This window comes from Eucyclogobius newberryi, unplaced genomic scaffold, assembly GCF_026437365.1.
Source record: "Eucyclogobius newberryi isolate DKJ021-1_F unplaced genomic scaffold, fEucNew1.0.hap1 SCAF_17, whole genome shotgun sequence".
NCBI classification, from domain to species: domain Eukaryota; kingdom Metazoa; phylum Chordata; class Actinopteri; order Gobiiformes; family Gobiidae; genus Eucyclogobius; species Eucyclogobius newberryi.
The window spans coordinates 24,504,358-24,523,214 of NW_027315801.1; the positions used below are offsets into that span (position 1 = coordinate 24,504,358).

The window sequence follows — 18,857 nt, forward strand, 5'->3', positions numbered from 1 at the left end:
ACACCTTCTCTAAAGTTTATACACAGACACAGCAAGTTTAGTTTGAAAGAAGACATTGTTTCGCCAGGCGTGACAAAGTGCTATCTAGGAAAGTCCCACTGAGATTCAGAATCTCTCCTCAAGGGAGTCCTGGTCCCAAAGGGGAGGAGCCTATTGTACATATTTTTTATGGGAGGTGAAACCGGCCCATCCGGAGGAAATCTACGTAGACATGGAAAGAACATGCAAAGTCCCCACAGAAAGGCCCCACACCGCCTGGGAATTGATCCCAGGATCTTTTTGCTGTTTGGCAGTTGCACCCTCCACTGAGCCACTATGTCAGCGTATGATATCAGCTCGATTAGTGACGGCTCCACAAGTAAAGATGAATTTACATGGGTTGTCCTGCTTTTATCCTCATGGATACCCTGTACTTGGCATGCAGTTGATATGAAGTGCTTGAGATGGTGTTTCAGAGCTCAAAGAATTTCTGACCCTGGGACAAAATACTCTTTGTTTTCCCAGAACATTCAATAGTTTTTACTTGGTGTTAGTTGTCAGAAACTAAAACATGCCAAAGAATCCTGTGCACTGAATGTTTGTATTTTTAATTGTTTATTGTCCTACAGTGAACATAATGGAGATCTTCCCATGGCGACAGCGACTTTGACAGTGAATCTTCTGAACCAGATGGACATGACAAAGTACTATGCATGGATTGGACTCAGAAGAAGCGGTTCTACGTGGAACTGGGACAAGGGCACTGAGGAGGTTCCAGTTCAATCCATTTTCAGCGTACCAGACGGCCAAAAGGAGTGTGGGCTGGGCTTGTATAATGAGTACAAGTAAGTCTATTTTGATCTATATCCATTTTAGGCCTCTCCTCTGTTGGTTAGGTTGTTTTTTTATTGTGTCATATTGTTGTTTCTTTTTAGAAGATTATTAGAGTTACAGTATGACAAGTGAGCATTTATCAGATGCAAATAACTGGACCATTTCAAACTTTACATATGCAATTTGTTCCATCCAATTTTCATAACTTTGCATTTGTATGTCCCACATAAATGGAAATATGTTGTAGTACAGTCTAAAGTCTTCATATTGTTGTAGTCGTGTAGTTTCTGATGCAACAGTGTATTTTGTCTTCCTTAGACCTCTTGATGATGACTGCAAAAACCTCCACTTCTTCTACTGTAGAAACCCCGACTACTACTACTATTACTACAATTACGACATATTTGTTCCCCAAACCAAAACTTGGGAAGGAGCAAAGTCATACTGTGTAAAACATGGGTATGAATTCATTGCAATTACCTTTGACAATGATCTGCATTACACTGGATCACCGTTCTATAACATCAGAAACTTTCCAGTGTGGATTGGACAGTACCAAAATGGTGAGTTGCTTTCAAAGTTGTTAAATTTGTTTTCCTGCATAAAATGTTATAACCTGATTTTATTTAGACACGGGTGCACGGGGGCAAAGGTGGTTAGCGCTCTTGCCTCCTAAGAAGGAGATCATGGGTTTGATTCCCGGACCAGACCAACAACACATTAACTCTCTGGGTGGAGTCTGCATGTCCTTCCCATGGTACTGTGGGTTCTCTCCGGGTTCTCCGGAATCCTCCCACTGTCCAAAGACATGCATGTGTTTGAAAATTGGCAACTCTAAATTGGCCCTAGTGTCTCCGTGTTGGCCCTGCAACGAATTATGCCACTGTCTAGGGTGTACTAAGGCCCAAAGTCACCGGGATAGGCTCCAGTCACCTGCGACCCCGAAAGGGAACAAGCGGTAGAAAATGAATGAATGAATTATTTAGACACTTTCAATTCAACTTTCCTCTGGAAAAAATATTAAATTAAATGAGTGTCATGGCGGTGATGAAAGTGTTATGGGTATGAGCCTCTAATGTGATATTATGTTGGTTTCTGGTCCAGATGACTGTGGCGTCATATGGTCTCAGAATAAGACTTGGTCATATCAGAACTGCTCCGAGGCCCTCCCCTTCCTGTGCTCCTCTAACAACCTGCGGCTGGTCCAGGACCTACTCACTTGGGAACAGTCCTACCACCACTGCAAGTCTCATGCCCCAAGCAACTACAGATCCTACCAGCTCGTCAGTGGAGATACACTGGACCTGCAGTTTATTCAGTTTGTGGCAAGCAACGCCACCACAGACAAGGTAAGTGTAAGACATGTCAAACGCCTATACTTGTGCTAAATTGATTAAATAAGCCTAATTCACCGACCAATTCATTACACAAATTAGCACTTTGTTATTTAATGACCGCTTGTAATACAATCTAACATCCGTCCTGGGCTGCGCTCTGGACTCGGTGCAGGAGGTGGGGGACAGAAGGGTCCTGGCTAGATTCACATCTATGCTGGACCATGAGTGTCACCCCCTGCAGGACACTCTCTCCGCTCTGGAGAGCAGCTTCAGTGACAGACTGATCCACCCTCGCTGTGTGAAGGAAAGGTTTTCGCAGGTCTTTCCTTCCTGCTGCTGTCAGACTTTATAACAAACACTGCTAGCCCTGAACATGTGCAATACTGATGTAACCATGTGCAATACCTGTAAATAAGAGTGTTCTATTTTGTTTATATTCTGTTTACTTACTTACCTGCTAATAGTATTTACCTTGTCTTGTGCTAGCTGTTTTTACTTTATTAGGCCCGAGCGCCACAAGCTGGCGAGAGGCCTATTAGTCCCGTAAGGCCGTGCGAAGCACGGCTGCGAAAGTGCGCACGTAGTGCGCACGAAATCGAGCGCAAAGCGCTCGCCCACTTCCAAACACTCCTCCACTCATGCACGCCCCGTGCATACTAATTAGTAGTAGGAAAATGGAACATTACCGTTGTAAACGGGCGAAGCCCGTGCAAAAGTGCGCACTAAACGCAAAGCGGTCGTCATCCCCATATAAAGCACTCATTTGCCCTAAGTAGCTCACGAATACGTTCCCCATCTCTTGCATGTTCCGTGCATATAAGCATGTAATGCAAAAATTGAACATTATTACTGTATAGAGGGCCAAAAACACAAAGTGGGCGGAGCCCACTCAAAATTAACGAAAGTACCCGTCAGTGACCAGGGACCCACACCATGAGGTAGGAAAATGTATAGTTTATGACATTTGAAAAATGGGAAACATTGTTTTCGCATCGGAATATTCTTCTTTCTTCTTCTTCTTCTTCTTCTTCTTCTTCTTCTTCTTCTTCTTCTTCTTCTTCTTCTTCTTCTTCTTCTTCTTCTTCTTCTTCTTCTTCTTCTTCTTCTTCTTCTTCTTCTTCTTCTTCTTCTTCTTCTTCTTCTTCTCGGGACCAACCCCCCTATTTTTCACCCAGTGAACATTGACGAAAAGTCACAAAAATGTGCACACCTCTAAAAATCGTGCCTCTCTACATTCTGGCTATTTCCCTTTTCTAAAATAAAAAAAAATTGGCGCCTCAGCGCCCCCAAATGTACCAAAAATGCATTGAGAGATAGGAAATGACCCAAAAAAAATCTGATCGTAGAATCATGAAATTTGGCGCAGAAGTAGATGGTGACAAGAGAAGTAAAAAATATTACTGCGGCAACGCCGTCCGCCAAACCAAATGTCGGCCATATTGGTTCAAAAATGGCTAAGCATGACTCGGGAGTTTTTCCAAATGTCGTACTTTTACGAACTCCTCCCAGGGCGGTGGCCCTAAAAAGCTGAAATTTGATGAAAATGGTACTGAGGAGAGGGACATCAAAAGTTATTCAAATTACATTGATACCTGTCACGGTCTCTGAACGGCGAAGCCGCAAAGTCCGAATTGCGTCAAATTAGAATCAGATGTTAAACTCTTTGCCCTAAACCTACTTGAAGTGAAATAAATTCATTTGGCGCCACAGCGCCCCCTACAGATTTTATATGGAGGTTAAATGTTTAGTTTTGCGAAATTATATGAAATCTGACACACAACTCAATTTTAGCATCCCCATCAAAAAAGTCAATGAGAGCCATGTCATAATTGTTATGGCATTGCTGTAGCAATGACCAAAACCTCCCATGTTATTCCAATGGGGAAATCACCAGAACATGTTTACACTTTAGACTTTCACAAACTCCTCCCAGGGCGTTAGCCCTATTAACCTGAAATTTGGTGAGACTCATCTTCAGGGGTGGACCATCAAAAGGTATCCACATTTTTATTCAAAAAGTCACGGCCTCTGTGCGGCAAAGCCGCACATTTTGCCAAGAATTCAAAATAAAATTGCTTTTTGATGGTAAAACAAAGGGGAGAAGATGTGACAGCGTCACAGATTCAGCAGTAGATGTAAAAAAAGGACAATTGGGGCGCGTTAGCGCCCCCTCCTCTTGCGGCGTGGCGGCGGCGTGGCGAGGGCCGATCATTGCCGCTTGCGGCTATATTCTTCTTTCTTCTTCTTTCTTTCTTCTCGGGACCAACCCCCCTATTTTTCACCCAGTGAACATTGACGAAAAGTCAAAAAAATTTGCACACCTCTAAAAATCGTGCCTCTCTACATCCTGGCTATTTCCCTTTTCTAAAATAAAAAAATTGGCGCGTCAGCGCCCCCAAATGTACCAAAAATGCATTGAGAGATAGGAAATGACCCCAAAAAAATCTGGTCGTAGAATCATGAAATTTGGCGCAGAGGTAGATGGTGACAAGAGAAGTAAAAAATATTATTACGGCAACGCCGTCCGCCCAACCAAATGTCGGCCATATTGCTTCAAAAATGGCTAAGCATGACTCGGGAGTTTTTCCAAACTTCGTACTTTTACGAACTCCTCCCAGGGCGTTGGCCCTAAAAAGCTCGAATTTGATGAAAATGCTACTGAGGAGTGGGACATCAAAAGTAATTCAAATTACATTGATACCTCTCACGGTCTCTGAGCGGCGAAGCCGCAAACTGTAGCAAGAATTTCAGAAATCTCCCAAATTTAACATTCCTGCCGTTTGTGCAGATAAAGTCCGAATTGCGTCAAATTAGAATCAGTTGTTAAAGTCTTTGCCCTAAACCTACTTGAAGTGAAATAAATTAATTTGGCACCACAGCGCCCCCTACAGATTTTATATGGAGGTTAAATGTTTAGTTTTGCGAAATTATATGAAATTTGACACACAACTCAATTTTGGCATCCCCATCAAAAAAGTCAATGAGACCCATGTCATAATTGTTACGTTGTTGCCGTAGCGATGACAGAAACCTCCCATATTATTCCAATGGGGAAATCGCCAGAACATGTTTACACTTTATACTTTCACAAACTCCTCCCAGGGCGTTAGCCCTATTAACCTGAAATTTGGTGAGACTCATCTTCAGGGGTGGACCATCAAAAGGTATCCACATTTTTATTCAAAGAGTCACGGTGTCTGTGCGTCAAAGCCGTACATTTTGCCAAGAATTCAAAATAAAATTGCTTTTTGAATGTAAAACAAAGGGGAGAAGATTTGACAGCGTCACAGATTCAGCAGTAGGCGTACTAAAAGGACAATTGGGGCGCGTCAGCGCCCCCTCCTCTTGCGACGGGGCGGCGGCGTGGCGAGGGCCAATCATTGCCGCTTGCGGCTATATTTTTATTTGATTCTATTATCATTATTTTATTATTATTATCTTTTTATTTTTTATTTATCTATTTTATTTTATTTCCCCCCCTCCATTCCCTATTAAAGGCGGTATGGACGATTTTTCGGCGATTTGAGAACGCAGGCGGAACTTTCCCGTGCGGACTGATACAACACACACGTGCGTTTGTTTATTAGCGCAACGGAGCGCATCGCTCGTCTCCCGTAGATTTCTGTCCACTTCTGCGTCAGCTCGAACTGTCTTTCTCCGTCTTCATTTTGCCCCGTACACTGAGGGAACTATATTATGATAGATCCATGCGCTTAGGCACACAGAAACGTGGGGACGAGCCTGACGCGGCTGCAGGTGAGCAATAGGTGCGTTTTATGATTGATACGTGGCAGGACAAATGATTTAGCCACGCCACGAGGAAATATGATAAAAAATTTGCTGAAAAAAATCGTCCATACCACCTTTAAGATAGCTGAGGAGTTTTTGTTAATAAGAGTTTTTTTGTTTTTGTTCATAAGAGTTCTATTAAGAGTGTGTTTTTTTAAACTTCCTATAATCTGTCCTTTCCTCCTATTCTACTGCGTTGTAACAACGAAATTTCCCCTTGTGTGGATATTAAAGGAATATCTTATCTTATCTTATCTTAATCATTGGAAACATGAACATAGTCCAAGCTACAAACAAAGACCTGTCTCTAAAAGATACTTTTTAAGTCAGTATATTGAAACTTGGTGCTGCTGCTGCGTCACCTCTCTGCACATGCTCAGTTAGGGCAAAATCTGCAAACATCCTTGATTCCCACACAGTTTTATTCAGCGTGGCTTGAACATAGAGCCATGTGTTTGAGGCTGTGCTGGCCTCGAGAAGAAGCTGCTCTAAGCTCTGGTTCTAATAGCTCATGTTAGAGAGCGGAGCATGAACGGGGCTCTGAACACGGTCACAGACTGAGCCGCTGTGGGAAAAGCAGAACCATGCTTCCCACGCAGTAATGCCCAGTGACCTGTAGTGGCCACTAAAAGACACTGTGACTTCAGCCAAGCTTCAGCAGCAGAAGGGCCAATTCAATATAGTAATTTGAGATTTTATTGACCAATCAGTAATTGTCTTGATTGCCCTGACTACATGCCACTGCTTGGCACTATTTCAGCTTGTGGCCGCAACCACAAAAATATGAGTTTACCGTTTAGTAGCCTGTTCTCTACTGTGTGCATCAAAGGCAAAATGGTGTATGATGAAGTTTGTGATTTTATTACACAGGTGTGGCTGGGTCTGCGCTTCATTGGCGGGTCCTGGTTCTGGTCTGATGGGGCCACAGTCTCTCTGCCTGATCTCCCGTCCTGTCCTGAGCCCAATCTTCACTGTGGAGCCCTGGTGGTGAACAGACACTCCTCCACCTCCACGCCAACCATAGAACTAAGTGACTGTAGCCTGAAACTAAACCTAATCTGCTACGGACTCTGATTCATTTTTAGTTTATCTTTCAAGTACATTTTTGTCTTTCAACATAATAATGACGCTAATACTGTTTTAAAGAAGTACATTTCAACAAATAAATAACAAGTTAATTCAAACTAAATTTTACCACTGATGTAGACGATGGAATATACAGACCATCTAACTTTGAAAGTTAAGACTAGTGAGTGATGTAAAAAAATAATTCTGCTTTGTAAAAGTGTAAAATAAAAAGGTAAAAATAACTTTACTTACTTGCTTGTTTTTTTTTGTGGTATATAAATGATATGCATTTATTAGTTATTACAGCAATAAAAAAGGCGGTATGGACGATTTTTCTCAAATCGCCGATTTTTCGGCGATTTGAGAACGCAGGCGGAAGTGCGCATGCGCACTCCCCCATGCGGACCGATAAAACACACACGTGCGTTTGTTATTAGCGCAACGGAGCGCATCGCATCGCTCGTCTCCTGTAGATTTCTGTCCACTTCTGCGTCAGCTCGAACTGTCTTTCTCCGTCTTCATTTTGCCCCGTACACTGAGGGAACTATATTATGATAGATCCATGCGCTTAGGCACGCGGAAACGTGGGGACGAGCCTGACGCGGCTGCAGGTGAGCGATAGGTGCGTTTTATGATTGATACGTGGCAGGACAAATGATTTATCCACGCCACGAAAAAAATTTGCTGAAAAAAATCGTCCATACCACCTTTAACAAAAGCAAATTATAGTTGTCTTTTCCCTTTGTGAACCAGAATATATACATATAGAATATAGAATATATACCTGCACATGTATCATCAATTAAAAAAAAAAGGCATTTATAATAATTTTACGGTTGATACTGTATATCATTATTGAAAATTATGAACATAAATTATCATATTTTGCCAGAAGAATTCATATGGGTTATATGTGCAATATAAAAATGAATAACAGTACATTGCATTACATGCGTTTCAATTGACAAGGGATTTTTGACTAAAATTGAAATACATTTTTCAAATGAATTTTAAAAATGCATTATGCAATTTAACATTTTAATTTACAAAGTAGAAATCAAGCAAAATTCCTATTGTAATGACTTTTTGAGTAAAATAATATTTAATTGAAATGCATTTTCCAATTTGCAATATAGTATACATTTTAACGGACATTTTGAACTACAGTTGACATTTCTAATTTAGAAAGTTGCAATTTAGAAAGAAAGAAAGATGCATTTTCATTATTTAACATTTTAAGGAAATCTATAATGGATTTATTTCAATGGACTAGATTAATAAACAGCACCACCCGTAGATAGTATTACCATTATCAAGACGCTCAAAAAGTCCTAAATGAAGAGACTCAGAGCCTCAGAGCCCCCACCTACCTGCTCCTCTCTCATGAACGTGCACCACGTGCACATGCACAGTACCTCCCCCTAAATGACAAGTTTGGAGTTGCAGTCGCACCTGGTAAGATATTTTACAAAAACAACAACAACAACAACAACAACAACAACAACAACACTATAGTTGAAGTAAATTAGCCAAAAGCTAAAGTACCCAATGTATTGGTAATAATATTGGAACATGCTATGAGTTAGTAAAAGTTAGATGCTATTTAACGATTATGACGTTTATTTTCTGCGTGCATCAGTGATTTGAAGAGGACAGCTTTATGGACTCTGAGGTATGAGCCAGTATCTACATCTGGAGGATGCACCAGCTGCAGCAGACGTGTGGTCACAGGCAGAGGAGGAAGTGCACAGGTCCAAGAGGAGGCATACGCTGCCTTATCTGTCACGGATGTGTGTACTGTGCCTGCTGTGTCTATACTGTTCCTGTACCTTAAGTTTCAGAAAACACCAAACAGGAAATTATTGCTGTTATTGTGGATAGGTTGTTATGGTAGAAAATGCACCTTTATTGCTATCTTACTATTTCCAGTCCCAGTTGTCAGACTAGTCATCTAATACCACTGCCTATTAGCTTTTAGCACAGTATTTATACACTACGCACATTTTGATGACTGAAACAGATGTTTTGATAAACATTGTGCATGCCAAAAGTATCAGCAATGGCTAACTTTGATCAGGCAACATAGAGACTGATCATACGAGATGAGTGTCACAAGCTACCAGAGAAACTTCACACAAGACTAACATTTTGACCTTCTGGATGGTTCCCCTACAGCAGAACCTCTCATCCAAAGGCATTCAACGTAATGGCATCTGTCTTATACGCAGATCCAGAGCATCCCAAACATGCTTCAAAGGGTGACATGTTCATCCACAACCATCACTTCATGTTGCAGCATGATAATGCACAGCCCCATGTTGAAGGATCTGAACACAATTCCTGGAAGCTTAAAATTGCAGCATGTTCCAGTTCCTGCCAATATCCAGCAACTTAGATGGCCATTTTGGTGGTCACACCAGAAATGGTTGTCTGAAAGACCTTCCAAATAAAGCAAAACCGGACATCTCTAAGACCCATCTGTGCAGATCTGTGCGTCTCATCAGCATCTTGATATGCCACACTTGTGAGTTGGGATGGATTATTAATAATAATAGATCAATAAAACAGATTTTGACAGATTTGTGAACAATATTGAAGAGATATAGGTATTTTGTGTAGAAAATGTTTAATATTTTTGAATTCAGTGCATGAAAAATGGGAGCAAAAGGGTGCGTTTATATTATTGTTCAGTGTAGATACATTCAATGTCACACTGGGACATTATAGGCAAAACAATTACACCTCAGTGAAGACGAAAAGATGGTATGCTTCACAGAGAGTTATATAACCTGTCGATGTAATTGATCCGAATTTCTGTACACTTATGCCTTTAGAAGGTACATGGATGGTTGGAGTTAATTATTTTTTTATAGTGCAGAAATAAACACCATTGACAAAAGCAAATTATGGTCACCACAAAATTAATCCCTGGCTTTGCCTGAATTCCCTGTCCTCGCTTCCTTTCCTCTCCTCGTCTCCTCAATTCCTCAATTCTTCAGCTGTCAATCAACTGCGCCATATTAAGTGTTGTCTCAAAGCTTGGAAAAGACAAAGAGAAGGACAATATGGAGGAATAACGAACTGAGATTCAGGAGGCAGATCACGAGGCAGGCATAAGGTAAAATATTATATTTTTTGTCTCACATTCAAGAACAGGAACAGCAGAATCAGGGATTTTAAACATGTTAAATATGACATTAAAACGATTATACAAAAGTTCAAACACTTTCGTACTATAATAATCATATAAAGTAAGTTTACTCTCCTCGCTTCAAGTCACTTAGGGTCGTTTTGGTCAGAGGAAAGTCTGTCTCACTGACCATCAGCTCATGTCTCCTCTGCTCCTCTCTCCTCTGCTCTTCGTCTCCTCTGCTCCTCTGCCCCTCTCTCCTCGGCTCCTCTCTCCTCTGCCCCTCTCTCCTCGGCTCCTCTCTCCTCGGCTCCTCTCTCCTCTGCCCCTCTCTACTTGGCTCCTCTCTCCACTGCCCCACTCTCCTCTCTCCTCGGCTCCTCTCTCCTCTGCCCCTCTCTCCTCGGCTCCTCTGCCCCTCTCTCCACTGCTCCACTCTCCTCTGCTCCTCTCTCCTCTGCTCCTCGTCTCCTCTGCTCCTCTGCCCCTCTCTCCTCTGCTCCACTCTCCTCTGCTCCTTGTCTCCTCTGCTCCTCTGCCCCTCTCTCCTCTGCTCCTCTTTCCTCTGCCCCTCTCCCCTCGGCTCCTCTCTCCTCTGCCCCTCTCTCCTCTGCTCCTCTTTCCTCTGCCCCTCTCCCCTCGGCTCCTCTCTCCTCTGCCCCTCTCTCCTCGGCTCCTCTCTCCTCTGCCCCTCTCTACTTGGCTCCTCTCTCCTCTGCCCCTCTCTACTTGGCTCCTCTCTCCACTGCCCCACTCTCCTCAGCTCCTCTGCTCCTCTCTCCTCGCTGTGTCTCCTCTGTGGCTGGGACTTGCTCATCCATTTCCTGCGGAGGAATTGAGGAATTGAGGACATAAGGAGACCTAGGTTAGAGCCATGGAGTTGACGAGGAAAAATAAATGAGACGGGGCCATTTCAATACAGCCCTGGACGGGGCCGGTGCATAGATCCATGGGCCGGTGTTGAGCTTAATATTTGCGACAGCGTATTGTTACGACAGTAAATAGTGCGCTTTACGGTACTCGTGTGCGCTGATATTATGGGTTGTTAGCGGTTGTTAGCCGCGAAGCTACTCAAGTCTGCGATCTCTTATTTAGCAAATTAAGATATTTGATACTTACTGTCTGATAGAATGGATGTCGGAGAACTGCTAAATTACCAGGTAAGTGTTTTTCACAGGGTAAAAGCTAAATAAATGTATGCTTTTTGCAAGCTCGTCTTGTCTCATTCATAGCCACTGTTAGCTGCCGCTGAAGAGTTGTTTAACTTTATTTAGAATGCAGTTCATTCTTTATTTTGAAAACAGTGATTCATAGTTTCAAAAGAATATATCGAAAAGTACAACATTAAAATACATAACGTTACCAGGCAAAAACCAAGATCGCCAATGTCTCCAATCTGAAAGCTCCTCAGGACAAACTAACGTTAGCTAGAGCTTGAATGATCAGGTTTGGCAGACACTAAACATCAGTATTGGAGTGTTTTTTTTTAATATAAAAATGTAAATGATGGACGGAGATATGCCCTTGAAGTGCACCATGCTGTCATGCCACTGTTACATGAAACATTTGCATTGACATGGCTTTAGAAAATCCAAATGTTGTTGATTTTGAACATATTTGTGATTATGCGGAGTGGGCTGTGCAATTTGTGGAATATTATTCAAGATTGATATTTAGTAATTATCGTCAATGATGTACTGTTTTTTTTTTTCCTAAGCCAATCCTGTCAGTAAAAGCAGGTGGTTTGACTTAGGAGGAAGACATTTTACAACATTTTGCGTGTGAAATTACAATCATTAATAAAAAGTCTGCTATGATTATCTTTTTTCTGTTGCTTTTACTACTACTACTACTACTACTACTACTACTACTACTAGTACTACTACTAGTACTAGTAGTAGTACTACTAGTACTAGTACTAGGTAGTAAATTGCTTACTTACTTACATTTAATTTGTATACTGCTATTTAAAGGTGGGAGATATACTGTCTACAGGAAGAAAATATAATTAAGCTTTTAAGTGCCTAAAAGCTGTGAAAAACGCTGATAAAAAATAAATGGAACAACTTGCAGAGTAAATTGCAGCCGATTCACATTTCTGTGATACCTCATCAAGGCATGTTTCTGATGGATTTTTATATCATAATCATTTCATCATTATATTAACTTGAAAATCCCCGAAATGTAACGTCTACATGGCTTTTAAAATACATTTTTCTCTATTATTATTGTTCATTGTTATATGTATATGTATGTTGCACCTTACCGCCAAAGCAAGTTCCTACATTAATGAATAGGAGTGTGCCAAAATATTGAAATATTAATATATATATATATATATATATATATATATATATATATATATATATATATATATATATATATATATATATATATATATAATAAAAAGAAAATAATTAATGATACTAAATTTGGTAATACACTATCGATATCGTGGGATCGCCATGAGTAAATTTTTGGTACAATTCCCCAAATTACTTTGTGACTGCACTACAATTTTAGTGCATGTATAAACAAAGGAAACTTGCAAAACATTTGACTTTTTGACTGTTTTGATTATTAAAATGGGTGTATTTTGTTTTGAGTTTGAGCAGGTCCTGGTTTAATCAATGATCGCATGTATTGTAAAATCGGGATTTTATTGCATCGTGAGCCGTGTATTGCATCGAATCGTGAGGGACCCTGTGCTCACTGACAATGGCAATAAACCTTTTTCTGATTCTGAATGAATAATTACGGCCTACAGTGTAATGCTTTACAAGGCTTTGTCATGCCTGTAAATGCAAACAAAACAAAGTACAGTATTATCATCATTAATTGTACACTTTGTATATACAGTAGGCCTATTCTTACCTTGTAGAAATTTTGTATTGCTTTTCTTTAATGCATGCCCTTTTTGATTCTTTATATCTTGTTCTTATTATTGTTCATCGTTGTATGTGGCACTGAATCACCAAAGCAAGTTCCTATGTTTGTGAATTTTGTTCATTGACAATGGCAATAAACCTTTTCTGATTCTGATTTAATCCATCTATTATTATTATTTATTAGGCCCGAGCGCCACAAGCTGGCGAGAGGCCTATTAGTCCTGTAAGGCCGTGCAAAGCACGGCTGCGAAAGTGCGCACAAAATCGAGCGCGAAGCGCTCGCCCACTTCCAAACACTCACTAACGCACTCCTCCACTCACGCACGCCCCGTGCATACTAATTAGTAGTAGGAAAATGGAACATTACCGTTGTAAACGGGCGAAGCCCGTGCAAAAGTGCGCTCTAAACGAGCACTTTACATTGGTCGTCATCCCCAAATAAAGCACTCATTTGCGCTAAGTAGCTCACAAATACGTTCCCCATCTCTTGCATGTTCCGTGCATATAAGCATGTAATGCAAAATTTGAACATCATTCTTCTTCTTCCTCTTCCTCCTCTTCTTCCTCCTCCCAGTGAACATTGACGAAAAGTCACGAAAATTTGCACACCTCTAAAAATCGTGCCTCTCTACATTTTGGCTTTTTCCCTTTTCTCAAATAAAAAAAAATTGGCGCGTCAGCGCCCCCTAATGTACCAAAAATGCATTGAGAGATAGGAAATGACCCCAAAAAAATCTGATCGTAGAATCATGAAATTTGGCGCAGAGGTAGATGGTGACAAGAGAAGTAAAAAATATTATTACGGCAACGCCGTCCGCCCAACCAAATGTCGGCCATATTGCTTCAAAAATGGCTAAACATGACTCGGGAGTTTTTCCAAACTTCGTACTTTTACGAACTCCTCCCAGGGCGTTGGCCCTAAAAAGCTGAAATTTGGTGAAAATGCTACTGAGGAGTGGGACATCAAAAGTTATTCAAATTACATTGATACCTGTCACGGTCTCTGAGCGGCGAAGCCGCAAACTTTTGCTAGAATTTCAGAAATCTCCCAAATTTAACATTTCTGCCATTTGCGCAGATAAAGTCCGAATTGCGTCAAATTAGAATCAGTTGTTAAACTCTTTGCCCTAAACCTACTTGAAGTGAAATAAATTAATTTGGAGCCACAGCGCCCCCTACAGATTTTATATGGAGGTTAAATGTCTAGTTTTGCGAAATTATATGAAATTTGACACACAACTCAATTTTAGCATCCCCATCAAAAAAGTCAATGAGACCCATGTCATAATTGTTACGTCGTTGCCGTAGCGATGACAGAAACCTCCCATATTATTCCAATGGGGAAATCGCCAGAACATGTTTACACTTTATACTTTCACAAACTCCTCCCAGGGCGTTCGCCCTATTAACCTGAAATTTGGTGAGACTCATCTTCAGGTGTGGACCATCAAAAGGTATCCACATTTTTATTCAAAGAGTCACGGTCTCTGTGCGGCAAAGCCGCACATTTTGCCAAGAATTCAAAACAAAATTGCTTTTTGATGGTAAAACAAAGGGGAGAAGATGTGACAGCGTCACAGATTCAGCAGTAGGTGTAATAAAAGGACCATTGGGGCGCGTTAGCGCCCCCTCCTCTTGCGGCGTGGCGGCGGCGGCGGCGTGGCGAGGGCCGATCATTGCCGCTTGCGGCTTTAATAATTATTATTACATAATATAACATTTCATGAAAGGAACAACTTAAACTTACAAATCTACCTGACTTTGTAGCCCGACAGAGGAGCAAAGCGTCCCAGGAACCAGGCTGGAGGGGTTACCGGAGGAGATGACGGCAGAGGAAAGTACCAGAAGACCCTCGGTAGAGAGCTGCATAGACACAGAGAACAGCTGGAGACGGAGGAGGAGTCTGAGGACAGTGGACACAGGAACAAGATCTTGGAGAAACTCATGGACCAGGACGAAGACGATCCAGAGGTGAGTCGACATCTTTCATCACTAGACCTTTCACTTTATGTTTGTTCCTTTTAAAGTGTTAAATCATGTAAAATGAGTGTTATGATTAGCTCACATACACAGTCTAGCTAAGTAGCATTACTCCTGTAGGGACTTTCAGGTTACTGTGCTGAGTGGAGCAACTCTCAACTGCTCCCATGCTGCGTTAGACTGGTCCAATCAAACCTCTATTTTAGAGCCTGCTTCTAAGATGTACATTATTTTTCTTATTTTCACAGACTTTTCCTCCGGGACATTGTTTGGTTGGTTGTTAATGCATTATAAAAGCGAGCAGATCCATCACCCTGTTTACTAGCCCACCCTTTCAGTGTTAAGAGCCACTTCAAGCAAAGTGCCCTACCATTCTATAATGTCATTTCCTAACCTGTCATTAACTGTCCCGCTCTCCTCAGGCTTTTAACTCAACAGGAGGTCAAACCTTCACTTTCTAATGCACTCTAAAGGCTGTAGGTGGTTGTTAGACTGCTGATTTATCTTTATGTCAGAGTTTGATGCTTCTTTTCGCCATATTTTTTTAGCATGAAAAACAAAATACTGAAAAATCCAGATAATTCTCCATGATTTCAGAATTTTTGCTGATGGTTTTGTTGTTTTAAGTTTTATGATTTTTAGCCCAACTGGCACCTCGTGTACGCTTGACTATTGCCCGGGTCTGGTTCAGGAGACGTTGCAAGATTATGACAGGGATTAAAATCAATGCGCCCTTTTACACTGACCTTGGAGCAGTGCACGCGCAGGTCCGGGAATTGCGCGGACCTTCGGGAAGATTTTGCAGGAAGTCTTAATTTTGCCGGATGCCGCAGCGGTCTGGTTTGGTTTTCAGGTCATCAGAGGAGTGTTCTTGCGCTATTTGAATTTGTCTTGAGAAATGGCAATACTATTTTGTAACTTTTCTAACTGTTTCTATATCTCTTTGTCCGATTCAATCAAACAGGCCGAGCCAGTGGACGAAAGTTCAGTGAAGAAAATGATTCTGACCTTTGAGAAGAGGTCCTACAAAAACCAGGAGCTGAGGATTAAGTTTCCCGACAACCCAGAGAAGTATGGCCATTAACCATTCCCCAAGCGCTCTCTGAGTCTGCCAGGGTCACACACACTAAAAGTTTCTGCCCATTTCTGCCGTATAATTAAAAGAACACTATGTGACTTTAAAATAAGAGTTTACTAGTTTAAACGTGGAATGATTTAATAATCTGTTTACGCCTGATCACTTTCAATAACGTTTTGACTTGAATTTTGTTACATCTTTACAGCACTTTTTTAAAATTAGTTGCAGTGTAAGGCTGGAGAGACTCAAGATAAACCCAATTTTGTTCCTGATTTCCCTATTCCTATTAATTGTTGTACTGTCGTTACTACAAAACCTCAAATCAATATATCCATCATGTTGGCTACTTGGATATTTTACAGTTGTGGCTTGTAATACGTTTGGCAACAACTATACAGAATGGCTAACTTGGAAATGTGTGTATTTGTTATTTTTTCATCATTGCTACAGTTAATATAATAGACTCTTAACCTCCAGCTTGCCCTGCGCCGTTTGATCATGTTATGCTTTTGGTAGTCCACTGTATGCCGCAAATATTTCCTGAAAACGGAAAAAATCCTCTATTGCATCCTTGGCCTAAATCACATGTTTTTAAGACATTTTTTTCCACGCCCAGGTTCATGGAGTCAGAGTTGGATCTGAATGACATTATCCAGGAGATGCATGTGATTGCCACTATGCCAGACTTGTACCATCTGCTTGTCGAGCTGAACGCTGTCCACTCACTGCTGGGCCTGCTCAGCCACGAAAACACTGATATCCTTTTCCTCTCTACTTGATTAGCAGTTTTATCCAGTTTTTCTTGCCTGATGGCCAAATTTTAATTCGAGAATGTTGTGGACGTGACCAGTAAGACTGAAATGCTTTTATCACTTGCTCTACATTTACCTCTTGAGTGATTTGTTGTTACATGCTGGCATATGCAAAATACACAGTAAATGGTTACTATCACTATTTTTAGTGTATTTTGCAGTGTTTGGTATGGAATGTGCCCTGTTAGAATCCTGTGTTACTCCTTGACCTTCTTCACATGTGGCCATAGCCGTGGTGGACCTGCTGCAGGAGCTGACAGATATCGACACCCTCCACGAGAGCGAGGAGGGGGCTGAGGTGCTCGTCGATGCTCTGGTGAGTTCATTGATCTGGTGGCAGTTAAGGAAACTCTTTCTAGAACTCTCAAGTCTCACATTACCCTGACCAAAGGGATTAAAGCTGTCTCTAACCAATCAGCAAAGATTGCAAACTTTGTTTGACCTTTTAAAAACAAAAAACATTACATGTTTGCAAAGTGCCTTTTTTGTATTATTTTTCATTGTCTAGTTGTTCTCCCCCATCTGCCATGGTGACCTGTCTGATTCCCTGACTTCTAATGCCCAGTTGTGTTTGCTGACATTTCAAGCAACACAGACAAATGTCAAACTACAATGATGTGGAGATATACCTAATAATAGAGGAAGGAACAGCTTTCATTAGGTTTCTCACTGCTGCCCGAGCATAACATTTGAGCTTGTCTAGGTTGGTGCAAAGCTTTCTGTACGTTTCACTATCTATTGACGCAGTCATGCCAGCATTATGGGTAGTGTGTCAATGTCGACTCTAACTTAGATTTTGACGTCTACTGCTATACTACACTATAGTCATGTGTCCCAATGTGAAGCTGTGGAGGAGAGGAATTTGTCCAAATTAAAATGAGACTATATAAGAAACCAGCTTTTGAGTGAGAGCTCCAATAAAAACAAGACCGGTAAAATGTACAATTTAAAAGTATTGCCCAAATGGAAATGCAAATCAAACAAACATTTGTTTTACTAGAAACCAGGATGGCTTAAAAAAGATACTAAAAATATGCTCTTGGTTAGTGGTTCTCAACGTGGGGGTTCAATTTTTTTAATTGTTTTGTTTTATTTAATTGGAAAGTGTAACCTATATTTTAGAGAAATTATATAAAATAACACAATAAGCCACTCTCACTCATAGCCACAACACAAATTAAACCTGATTTTAAATAGTAATAGTGCAGCTTGTAATGATCTCAAATGATAATTTCAATTAGTGGAGGGGTCTTGGATTTGGTTGCACTGTTATTTTGGGGGTCCCGGCCTGAAAAGTTTGGGAACACCTGTTGGGTGTCCCAGGGCATATAGGTTGTTTTTGTACAGTCTAGGGTCCGTCACAGAGAGAGGGAGAGAGTCATCCATTCCACCACTGCACCTGCTTCACGTATCAGCCAATGCTGGGGCTTGTTCTGTGTGCCTCCTCTGAGCTTATGTTTGAACACCGACCGCATTCACCTGCCGCTGCCCCCGGCTGTGACCCATGCCACTCCTGGTCCCCCGTGTCCTCTTCTCTGCTTATGGTCTTTGGTTTGTATTCACCCGCCAATATAAGACCTGTGCGCTGATAACATGGCACCAACTCTGCACAGAGCAAGAACATGTGACTTGAGGCTAAAGCTCCAACATTGGTGGGTAGTTTGTTTGTTTGGGCTAAAACATCTAACTAAATAAAATACCTACACATGTTTGTTTTTAACAAACAAGTTCAAAGAACGCGACTACACTGCCCTATTAGAAAGGGACCTACATCGTTCATGGGAATTGGTCTATATCTTATTCTTACTTGCTTGTTTTTCAACTACAGCGGTGTGCGCAATCTGAACACTGCATCAGTTGCTGTTAATTGATCAATAAATATCTATTCTTAAGTGTGATTACTATAGGTAGTTAGATACTTACATGGTTACTAGCAGTATCCAAAGTTGGAGAACCTTTAAG

General features: G+C 41.2%; 1 protein-coding gene and 1 long non-coding RNA gene across 2 annotated transcripts in view; both read left to right on the forward strand.

The window, feature by feature from the left end:
- The first annotated feature begins 1,267 nt into the window (after window positions 1-1,267).
- Window positions 1,268-6,950, forward strand: LOC140362507 (uncharacterized). Its single transcript, XR_011927109.1, has 3 exons — window positions 1,268-1,376; window positions 1,918-2,162; window positions 6,810-6,950. It is a non-coding gene; the product is annotated as an uncharacterized lncRNA (long non-coding RNA).
- Window positions 6,951-11,173: 4,223 nt separating this feature from the next.
- ctnnbl1 (catenin, beta like 1) overlaps window positions 11,174-18,857 on the forward strand; it is a 57,881-nt gene continuing 50,197 nt past the window's right edge. The window contains exons 1-5 of the mRNA XM_072449556.1: window positions 11,174-11,297; window positions 14,793-14,996; window positions 15,970-16,076; window positions 16,700-16,839; window positions 17,114-17,211. Of these exons, the coding sequence (XP_072305657.1) occupies window positions 11,268-11,297; window positions 14,793-14,996; window positions 15,970-16,076; window positions 16,700-16,839; window positions 17,114-17,211 (579 nt within the window). The 5' untranslated portion in view covers window positions 11,174-11,267. The remainder of the gene's footprint in view (window positions 11,298-14,792; window positions 14,997-15,969; window positions 16,077-16,699; window positions 16,840-17,113; window positions 17,212-18,857) is intronic.